Below are 10,940 nucleotides of genomic sequence, written 5' to 3'. Positions count from 1 at the left end.
TTGTCTCTCGACATTGAGTACTGTACATATTTTTTACGAAATAAGGTCCCATGGTGGTCAATCGGAAGGGGTGCGACTAGATGCCCATGTCTTTCAAAGTCCCAGCCCTAGTCATAATTTTTCCATTATTGTACTGCTATTATTGGTGCTACTACTGCTATTACTTAGCTCATATGGATAATTTATATCATACAAATAGACTATTTTGTAACACTGTTATGTTGTTCATTCTGTACACATGACATGTGTTGCACTTCTGGCCATCCTGGGAGAGGGATCCCTCCTCTGTTGTGCTCTCCCGGAGGTTTCGTCCTTTTTCTCCCTTTGTTTCCAACAAACATTTTTAAAACCCATAATCTTACAATCCACATCACGCAGCAATGGGCTGTCGAGTTCTCCTTCTTCATTCTTCCACCAGTTATCACATATCCAACCAAGTGCAACACCATGAATGCCTTCAAGGAGAGACTGTCCGAAAGTGTGTGTGTGTGTGTGTTATACCCACTAGTACGATTTATTGCTCTTGATAGTACCAAAAAAATGCGAAAGACGCAGACTTCTTGGAGAGAGATTGATGAGGCAGAGGCGGATGCATGACATGCTTTTCACCCCCTCCTTCTAGCGTGGCCATTTGGAGCAGCTATAAACAGTTGTATCTTAAGAAGTGGTCTGATGGCACATCTTACGACCTAGTTTGTTCAAAGCATACTGAGGCCTTAAGACATGACCGCAGGATAACTAATGCAGGACCGGTTCTTTAGTCGAGCATACCTCAAAACAAATTATGAAATGAATCAAATGGTCACAAACCAATTGGCCCATAGTGAACCTGGCGCTTCAGGGGACCCCAGGGGGTCTGGGGCCTCTCGGCTTTTTTGTCTGCTTCGCCCAGTTTTGTAACCCAGCCTTGGTCACAACGAGAGATATATTTACACACATATGACTTTAAATATCTAAATGATCATTATATAATAAGATAGGTGTATGTGTTTAATGGAGCTACTCAGACTATTAGTATTAATCTGTGCTTTAAAAGTGTAAATGAGTGCACAGTAATGCAAAATGGTAGTTTAGCACAGGGAAAGCTCTGGAAAGCATTCGGACGTCTGAAGTTGACCCCCTGTACAGTATCCATGGATTTGTAGAAGCGCTAAAGCCATTTTCCCACCGCTTTCTGGCTCAGGACATTGCAGGTGTACGGACTAATGGAGAGACTTTTTGCCCCTGCATCCACCGGCATAAATATTTAATATGATAATACACCTCTCAGATGATCCTACGCCCGCACGCACGCAGGTCCCAAAGCAGATGTCCGAAAGAGCATCCTCTATATTAAATTGATTTCCAGAGAGAGGTGCTGTTGTTGTTGTCATAAGAGGTGCCCTATATACCCGTGGAGATGCTTGTTCCTGCCCTCTCCAGGGGTGAGCTGTCTGCTGTGACGCCTTGGAAATCAAAACACCAATAGAGAGGTAATATCTAATATTAGCAGATTAGTGATTGATTTCTTTCGTCCAACTCAAATGAAGCCACAGGATTATCTGGTTCTTTGTACATGTTTTTAATTGGCAAATTATGAAAAACCTAACCAAACATAGTATAATGTGAGTGTTGTAAACTAATTGTCAATATGATTATTTGGTTATTATTTCAAAATGCCAGAAAACAGTGGAAAAAGGGTACAAAACTCAAAGAAGGACGAGTTCACAATGTAAACAGAGAAAGGTAGCAAATCTTAACATTTGAGAAGCTGTTACTCCGGGAATATTTTGCAATTTTTTGCTCCAAATAATGCTAAAACAGTTTATCAACTATCAAATAGTTGCAGATAAATTTTAGATTGACTGATTATACAATTCATTTGTTTTGTTTCCGCCCTCCTATTTTTGTATAGTTCATTATCGAGCAGAGTAGCGCCTGCCAGGTTAAACTCAGGGCTAAACAAGAGGCTGTGACCGTCATTATTTATTAATCACGTCTCAGTTCTCGCGAGAACACGCGTGAGTTGAATTTGAAAACAGGCGGCAGTGTTGCCAGAGGAAAACTGAAGAAAAGGTACGTTTCGAAAACTCGTAATACGTATAATTATCCGGTATAATACTATATGTGCTTTAATGCGATGATAAAGTATCATGATAAAGTATGATGTAGAGTATCCATAGGGGACTTTATTCCGTATGACTCAGCCAGGTGACGTTGTTTTTCTGCTTGTTTACGTGGGAGTTGTAGCGACGTGGGGCTTTTAGCTAATGAGACACCAGAGACGAACAAGCTGCTGCACTTAGCATCCAGTTAAAACCTCGCTTTGTTAGTCGCTATAAGGAACGCTGCTGTATGCTGCTGTTTAACCGATTATCTCTCTCTTTTAATTTAGATTTCTGTGAAGGAAAGATGACCGCCGACAATGAAATGGACATTAAAGACGCGTTTCAGCGCGCGCAGAAGGGCCACAACAACAAGGCGAAGCTGGTGGCGAGCCTGAACAGCCGCTACAACAAGGTACGTCCAGTTATCAGTAAAAATCAAAGGAGAGTTTTGATTAAACAGCCTTAACAGTAACTTAATGAAGGGAAGTAGCAAACAGAAAAGTTTAAATCCACAATTCAAGTTGAATGTGATGAATACAAAGTTAAAGCTGCTTCTCCGTGCTCTGTTTTGACCCTGGGGACATGAAGCTAACCTGATGACCACTGAGATCTGGATGCTTATCTATTCTGTTGTGAATGAATATTGCCAAAACTCATGACTTTGGTTTCAATTATTGCCCATTTCCACCATCTTGTTTTAAAACTTAGCTATTGTTTCTCCTGGTTGTCATCCCCTGTTACTGATGACACCCTCCATCTCCTCAACCAGCTCGAGGACAAGACACTTTTCCACGAGGAGTTCGTCCACTACCTGAAGTACGCCATGATTGTCTACAAGCGTGAACCCACGGTGGAAAATGTCATGGAGTTTGTTGCGAGGTTTGCCACGAGTTTCCAGTCTCCGCCTAAGACTGAGGAGGGGGAGGAGCGGCTGGAGGATGAAGAGGAGGAGGAGGAGGAGGAGGAGGAGGAGGAAGAAGAAGAAGATGCTGAGGACGATCATCCATTTTTGAGTTTTCTCTTCAACTTTCTGTTGGAGGTATAAACATTATTACACGCTTTAGTCTGCTAAATAAATAGAGAGATCAATGTTGTGTGCTGTACAAAGAAAACCTGATGTGATTGATGTGTCTGCTGCCTTTTCATCAGATTTTGTCCCGTCCCATCTGACACCCTCTCTCTCTCTCTCTCTCTCTCTGTCCCACATGTCCTCTTTCCTTTGAGATGTGTCTCTTTTCGGCACCTTTTCCCCCTCATCCCATATCTTGATCCTCTTTCTTTACTTCTCCTCCCAAACTATTTTGTCTGCTGCATCTATTTCTGCCTTTCCTTTCCCCTCAGTCCCACAAAGCCAGTAGCCATGCGGTGCGTTTCCGCGTGTGCCAGCTGATCAACAAGCTGCTGGGCAGTATGGCGGAGAACGCCCAGATAGACGACGACCTCTTCGATCGCATCCACCAAGCCATGCTGGTCCGCGTCACCGACAAGTTCCCCAATGTGAGGATTCAGGCCGCTTTGGCCATGACGCGTCTGCAACAGCCAAAGGATCCCGACTGTCCAACCATCAACGGTTTGTTGTTGTTTTTTTATTTTCGATTTCACAAAACACACTCGAGCAAATGCAGAACACATTGTCAGTGTTCAACTGTAAAATACGCTGCCGTCAGTGCATTCTCCTTGAAGTAGCCTTTGTTTTGTGATTTAATGTGTATGTTCTTATATCCTTCTCTTTGGCCCTCTACCTGTTGTCTAATACTCTGTTTCTTTCCACTGTTCAGCATACATGTTGATTCTAGAAAACGATACTAATGCTGAGGTGCGACGCGCCGTCCTTTCCTGCATTGCGATGTCCCCTCGCACCCTCCCCAAAGTACTCAAACGCACCCGGGACATCAAAGAGAACGTCCGCAAGCTAGCCTACCAGGTAGCCGCAAACCCAGTCGAGTGAACATAACGAAGTTGCTCAAACGTTGTGAATTGGGTTGAAACTTTCCCTCTCTTGTTTTCTGTTTCAAGGTTCTGGCTGAGAAAGTTCACATTAAAGCTTTGACCATCGCTCAGAGAGTTGGTCTGCTGCAGCAGGGTCTCCACGACACCTCAGGTAAGCATTTCTGTACCCGTGTCACATTTATACAGACACATTTTTCAATCAAGTACTTGAACTTTTAGTAAGCAAAAACAAAAATCTGCAACAAACAAAAAGTGTATTTTGTGAATTGTCAGTTAATCTGTTGAATTATTGCCTTAATGAGTTGTTTAAAGTTACTGCGAGTGGGTTAAAATAAATCTTCTGTCCATCAAGTGTTAGTGTCAGCTGTACATCCCACTGAACATGTTCATGTGTTGTAGAAACGGTGAGGGAGGTGGTTTGTTCTCGTCTGCTGCCGGCCTGGATGCTTCGGCTGGATGGTAACGTCACAGAGCTGCTCCACCGGCTGGATGTAGAGAACTGTGCCCAGACGGCTCTGGACACGCTGCAAGCCATCTTCAGAGGCATGCCTACTGAAGAGCTGCTGCAGAGCAGAGCGCAGCTCGACAACAGGTACACTTCAAACTCCCTCTCTCCGTCTCTCGAGTGTCATTGCGTCATTCGTGAAATGTCTTGTGTTGTCAACAGGAAGCTGGTCCCGGTGGACTCTCTGTCCTGTGAGAATGTGCTTCACTGGAGAGCTCTGTGTGAGTTCATCAAGGCTAAAGGAGACGATGGGGATGAATTGCTGGACCAAGTGTTACCAGACGCTGCCACTTATGGCGACTACCTCTACGGGTGAGAGAAGAGACGCTTCACTGGATTACATTTCTAGTTTTCTCGCTGTCGGCTGTACATTTCACCACTGCTGCAGATCAGCAGCAACAGGCTCTACAGAGGGATTTATTCTTGTAGTTAAATGGATGGTTTCACAATTTTTCCAAGTCTGTCTTGAAACAATAGTCAGCTGCCAATATGATCACTGAAACAGGTTTTTCTAAAAGGGGCATTAAAAGATCCTAATGCTCTTTCACTGTAGGAGATGTGCGACACAAATCCAGTCCTTTTTACAGGCGAAAACCATCTACTGTGTATAAGAGGTAGACGTAGTCGTCGTGACGTCGGCCATCGTTTTGATGCTTCAAGTTCGGCGTTGTGGCCGTCACCATCTTGTTTTTTGCAACCGGTGAGCAAATGTGACCATATTTGGACTGCGGAGGAGTGACTTAGAGACGCCGTGGTAGTATTAGTGACCTGTCAATCACAAGGTAGCCCCACCCTAAAGCATCCCCTGCTTTATGGTCTGTTTGACTCTAAATTGACCATAATGTACTAAATGAACATCATGCTGTATTGAGGAAGACTTGAAACTAGAGATTGAGACCATAAACTCATGTTTACAATGTTTACTGAGGTAATAAATCAAGAGAGAAGTAGAGTCATTTTCTCATAGACTTCTATACAACCAGAGGAGTCGCCCCCTGATGGCCATTAGAGAGAATGCACTAAATCACTTCTACATTGGCTTCACTTTTCAGACCCTGAGGGTCTGGCAAAACCTGAATATGTTTCTTCAGCAGACTGAGTTAGGTGAATGAAATGGGAATTTTTTTACCGCCTCGTACAAGTTTTATTTTTTATTTATTATTTATTTATTTTTATTTATTTATTTTTTTTGTAATAGTTCCTTACTGCAGCTCAGAATGGAAGCACAGTACGGGGAAACTGAAAGAGGGAATTCTCCACTAAAAAGGCTGCCGAAGCCTCATATTACATCAGATAAAGTGAATATATGTTTCTCAGAATGAGGGCTGTGGCCTTTGTCTCCATCACTTATATTGAAAGGGCTTTAGTTTAATGTCCTGTATGAACAGAGAAATAATTACAAGCTAACCCTCTTCATGTTGTTTGTCCTGACTGTTGGTTTACGACGGACATGAATAATTGCGAGCCTTACCTTTTACTATAGTCTGCAGTAGTTAACGTGTAGAACTGAGCACCTAACACAGTTGTCATAATGCTTGTTGCTCAGAGAAACTCTTCCTGTGTGTAACTGTGGCAAGCTTCTTGGCATGTTTTTAGTGAGCAGGTGTAGGTTTGTATGAATTGACATGGCGTGTGTAGCTTGTAGCTAGCTCTGGTGACGTGTTTAGCCAGCTACAGTGTTGCGTTCATGATTGTGTTCTTTAGCTGTACCGCTGTGATTCTTGTACCAGAGGATGGCCATGATCTATGACTGCTCTGAGGGCTGTTGTCATTCTCTGAGTTGTGACTCTGGCCCGTCGCAGATATCTGAAGGCAGTACCTTTGCTGTCAGAGGAGCAGAGGGCCGACTTCAACCAGCTGGAGCTCGTCATGACCAAGGAGTTCATCTCCCAGCAGCTCATCCGTCTCATCGGATGTCTGGACACCAACGAGGAGGGCGGCAGGTGAGATGAGGACCGGCGTGGTGTTGGTGAAATGTAAAGGAGGGGGACAGTTATGTCCTCTTTCAGATTAGTGGAAAGAAAACATCCAAAATACACGTTTAGGTTATTTTACTGCTTTGTCTATTTGTGTCTGTAGATTTCTCCTAAACTTAACCAAAGGGAGCATCAGAAAATGCCTCATTCGCATATTTAAACATCACATTTTCAGAAAACTTGTAATGAGAGAAACATTTGTCTTACTGTCAGGAATCAACTGAGGAAGTTTGACATTATGGCTGGAGTATAATTCAATATGATGATTTATCCTCTTTCAATGGAATCATAGCGTCGAAATATCGTGATACACGATTATGTCGTCAAAATTAAAATTACAAAAACATACAAAATATAATTTCTCAGTACGTTTGATCATTTCGCACTAACGTTCTTAATTAAATGAGAAAATACTTTTCATTTTTCAAGTAATTTACAGGAGTATACAAAACCATGTGGTTATTCCAGACAGACAATTTATTTATTGTATTACCAGAAAAAAAGTATATTGAAATAAATATCATTTACAATGCACGTCTGTAAAGACTCATAAATCTCTATTATTTCACCAAACGTTCCCCCTTCATCCCTATCTGTGTTCTGAAGGTTTCTACACAGTTCATATATCATTCATAGCCTGATTTATACAACATTTTACTAAGAATAACAACATGGCGAAAACAGATTTCATTTGTATGGCTGTCGACAGTATTTTCTGATTTAAGGAGCGATTTTTAAAAAAAAAAAATATATATATATATATATATATATTCCCTCCGTTAAAAACCTTCGATTCTAACATGTAGACAAAATGTAACAAGAACGCTTGAACCCGGCTTTATCCAATGTTCAGATTTGGGGGTTTAAAATGCATGCAAATGAGCACATACTTAATAAAATAATACCTAATTTGCATATTTAAACTGACAATTTCAGAACACTTGTAATACAAATGACTGCTTTAAGTTTCATGGTGATATCGAATAGTTATATATTTCTAAATGATAAATGATCACATTTGACTTCATAAGAATAAATATAATGCTACATTGTTTTTAAATATGCCAATATAATTCGTTTCCAAAATTGTTTTGCTGCAGTTTAATGAGAGGTTTTCTTAAGGGGCTCTGCTTCTTGGAAACACTCCCACCTTCATCCAACATCAACACAAATTGAGAGTTCATTGCCGTAGCTTTAATCGACTATTAATGTGCCAATTATTTTAACGGTATCTGATATATATGTCTGGTTAGATGCTGCTTAAATATATGAGCTTCAGACGATGTTTAGAAATCTACGATCTGTGATCATTTAGTTTGGTAAGAGATGTACCGTCTCCACAATTCAGAACAGCTCCGTCCCTATTTAGTTTTGCTCATCAAACGGCTTAATGTTGTCCAGTTTGCAGTGTGAGATCATGAGGTGTTTGTAGTCCAACTTGTCCCGCTGCATGTTGTTTGTAGGAAGCGCGTGTTGGCTGTCCTGCATGAGATGTTGGCTCTTCCACAGACTCCCTCCTCCCTGGTCTCCCTTCTCACTGAGAGACTCCTCACCCTCATTCCTGACGACCACAGACGCATTCAGACTGTGAGTTCCACACTTTACATCTCTCACTAACTCCAGCGTGCTCCTCTACACACAATGTATCCACGCCCCTTCATAGCGCCGGGCGACAGACCAGTGAGGCAGAAAGTTGAGTACAGAAGCTGAGATTATTTCTCCCTGTTGTGCTGATGAAAGGAACCGTCCTGTGCTACTAAAGGTCTTTTGTTTGGGATTTTCCATCCAGTGGTGGTAGAAGTCTGAATGAGCCTGCTTTGCGTCACGCAGGTGGCAGAGATCATCTCGGATATGAGGGAGCCCATCATGGAGGCCAGCCAGCCGCTGGACGAGAACGCGAGCCGCCGGCAGCAGGTCCAGGTGGGCGACACTCAGACACACTTCCATCCAGTCATGTCGTCCAGATACCTCCCTGTATCTTATCTTTTTTTGTTATTTCTAAGTCCTCCCTGTTCTGTGCTCTATTTACATTCCCTCTCTGTTTGTTTCTGTTTGTCCATCACTCTGGTCCTCCAGCTGAGCACATGGTTTGTGTTTGGAGGCAAAGCCTCTTTAGCTGAGGTGGAAGGTGCATATGCCCATCGGGTCTTTGCCTAGAAAGGTCCAGTAGTCTTCTCTTTTTAAAATCAGTCGTCTACATGACTTTATTTTTCCTTATTGGACCCTCTGAGACCCGAAGGATCGCCGGCAGAAATGGCTTCCTGTAAGAGGCTCAGTCTCCCTTGACATCTCGCATCAAGATACTTCTCTGGATACCCACGAGTCTCCTCTTTATGTACACGCCTACTTTATGATAACCCCATATAGTTTTAGAGCAAAAACCAAGCTGTCTTTTTGCATACAGTAAAAATCGTGTTATTTTTTGCCTATTCAAAGAATGGTGTATTTTAATATTTCTGCATACGGGGGTCCCTAAACAGTCTGGGAATCCATGGATTGGGTCTGACTGGAACGCTGACACTCTTGTGCATCCAATGAGCTCAACTGTATTCATGTGATGATGTTAGTCCTCATAGTAGCCATTTTATTGTAGTGAGAGCATTTTTTTTTTTAAATTGACCTGACTGTATAAAATCACCTAATAAAACATTACAACCACAAACTAGAGACCTAGAGCATTCAGAGGGTGTGTGGCTTATTGTCAATATAGCGATATTGACAATAAATTCATGCAGAAATCTCCAAATTTAAAAGGTTTTTGATCCCAAATAAAATAGGATTTTTCTCTGATGTTACTCAAGGTCTTAGTGTCTAAATGTGGTATTTCAGAGGGATTTAAGATCGTTATTAATTCTCAAGTGGTAAAAAAATTATTCAATTTAGCACCAAATCAAACCAAGAATTGCTGTAATGAGTTCTGAGACAAAAGTGAGCATGAGAATGGCCATCACAGACTTCTATCATAATGTTCTTAGCCCTCACACACTCCCACAATTCATTTTAATGAATGAAGTAATTAATACATTTCTTTTTCAGATTTATCTTAAATTGATCCTGCGGTTCCCAGCTTTCAGCGTACACACACCACTTCTATGTGGCGTATTCTGTTGACCTGCTGTCTGTCCTCTGTAACAGACTAGCGGGTCTGTGTGGGGCTCTAGGTGTTACCCAGGAACACAGAGGCACAGACGGCCGCAGAGGAAGATACTATATGTATAACAGCGTCCTTCCCTTCTGTGTAGCTGTAGTAAAGACAAAGTAGGCTCTAGAGGACTCACCTGGCCCAGAGCCCGTCTCATCAGTCAAGATGTCCTCTGGAGTGTATTTCAGCTGAGGACTGACTCGTCCCCATCTCCTCCCCTCCAGCTGGCGGAGGTGAAGGTGCGCATCTTGGAGGCCAAGCAATCCCTGGAGGACTGCATCGCCGCCCAGGACTTCAGCCGCGCCGCAGAGCTGAAGGACTCCATCACAGAGCTGGAGAACCGCCGAAACCAGATCCTCCAGGAAACCGCAGAGAGCAGCCAGCCGGCCGACAAGGAGATCCGCGCCGAGAAGGTACGTAACCGCACTGTCCCACCATGTCATTTATTACTTACCCCGTGTGGTTAAAACAGGGAACGGTCTCAACACCTTTTTATTTTTGTTTCAGAATGACCCAGAGACTCTCCTGAGATGTCTCATAATGTGTGCTGAACTACTGAAGCAGATGAGCATCAAGACACGAATCGGTCCAACCATAAGTGCCTTAATGTCCTCTCTGGTATAAACCCACACAGCACACATCGGATCTTTCACTTGGACATGACTGCAGATGTACAGTCATGTCCAAGGAGCTTCCTTATTGATTCACATATCTGTGTTCACCTCTCTGATTGGATAGCATTCATTTTCAGTTGAATCGTTTGAATCATCCCTGGTTATTTGCTCGTTGTTTGTTTTCTTCATTGAAGTGGAGTCGGTAAAAGTCTGTTGATGTCACCGTTTCCTCCGTCCGTCAGGTCCTGCCCAGTATAGCGAACGCTCACCCTGCTGTCCGTAACATGGCCGTGGTTTGTCTGGGAACGTGCACTCTGCACAGCAAGGAGCTCTCCAAAACACACATGGTCCTGCTGCTGCAGGTAATGTCGCCCACCTACAGTTCAAACCCATTTATAAACGAGAGGAACTAGACCCCCTAACCACTGTATGTGGGTGTTTAGTTTATAAATTCACCTCCTAATCTTAGTGCAAAGTATGTGAATTCTACATATCGTATTATTAATATGCATAGCGACTAGCGACCCACTGCAAAGTGGAAAAATATATTTTAGTCATTTTGATTCCCTCATCTCCAAACGCATGACTCACGTACTTGGTGGTGCACACATTGTAGAACTGTGTGTGTGTGTGTGTGTGTGTGTGTGTGTGTGTGTGTGTGTGTGT

General features: G+C 42.8%; 1 protein-coding gene across 2 annotated transcripts in view; it reads left to right on the top strand.

The window, feature by feature from the left end:
- The first annotated feature begins 1,977 nt into the window (after positions 1–1,977).
- The window catches only part of ncapg (non-SMC condensin I complex, subunit G), a 12,793-nt gene continuing 3,830 nt past the window's right edge, over positions 1,978–10,940 (top strand). The window contains exons 1-14 of one of the 2 annotated variants that reach the window (XM_031876307.1): positions 1,978–2,055; positions 2,375–2,499; positions 2,857–3,126; positions 3,429–3,657; positions 3,866–4,011; positions 4,104–4,188; positions 4,437–4,629; positions 4,705–4,854; positions 6,345–6,485; positions 7,982–8,105; positions 8,349–8,438; positions 9,885–10,073; positions 10,168–10,278; positions 10,517–10,636. In XM_031876307.1, coding sequence (XP_031732167.1) covers positions 2,392–2,499; positions 2,857–3,126; positions 3,429–3,657; positions 3,866–4,011; positions 4,104–4,188; positions 4,437–4,629; positions 4,705–4,854; positions 6,345–6,485; positions 7,982–8,105; positions 8,349–8,438; positions 9,885–10,073; positions 10,168–10,278; positions 10,517–10,636 — 1,956 coding nt within the window. In that variant the 5' untranslated portion in view covers positions 1,978–2,055; positions 2,375–2,391. Of the gene's footprint in view, positions 2,056–2,325; positions 2,500–2,856; positions 3,127–3,428; positions 3,658–3,865; positions 4,012–4,103; positions 4,189–4,436; positions 4,630–4,704; positions 4,855–6,344; positions 6,486–7,981; positions 8,106–8,348; positions 8,439–9,884; positions 10,074–10,167; positions 10,279–10,516; positions 10,637–10,940 lie in introns of those variants that run through there. The other variant, XM_031876306.1, reaches the window with a different exon arrangement.

The sequence above is a fragment of the Anarrhichthys ocellatus genome, unplaced genomic scaffold (assembly GCF_004355925.1).
Source record: "Anarrhichthys ocellatus isolate YVR2014 unplaced genomic scaffold, GSC_Weel_1.0 scaffold107, whole genome shotgun sequence".
Lineage (NCBI taxonomy): Eukaryota > Metazoa > Chordata > Actinopteri > Perciformes > Anarhichadidae > Anarrhichthys > Anarrhichthys ocellatus.
The sequence above is the reverse complement of the archived record's forward strand: the minus strand, read 5'-3'. Positions and strand labels throughout refer to the sequence as shown.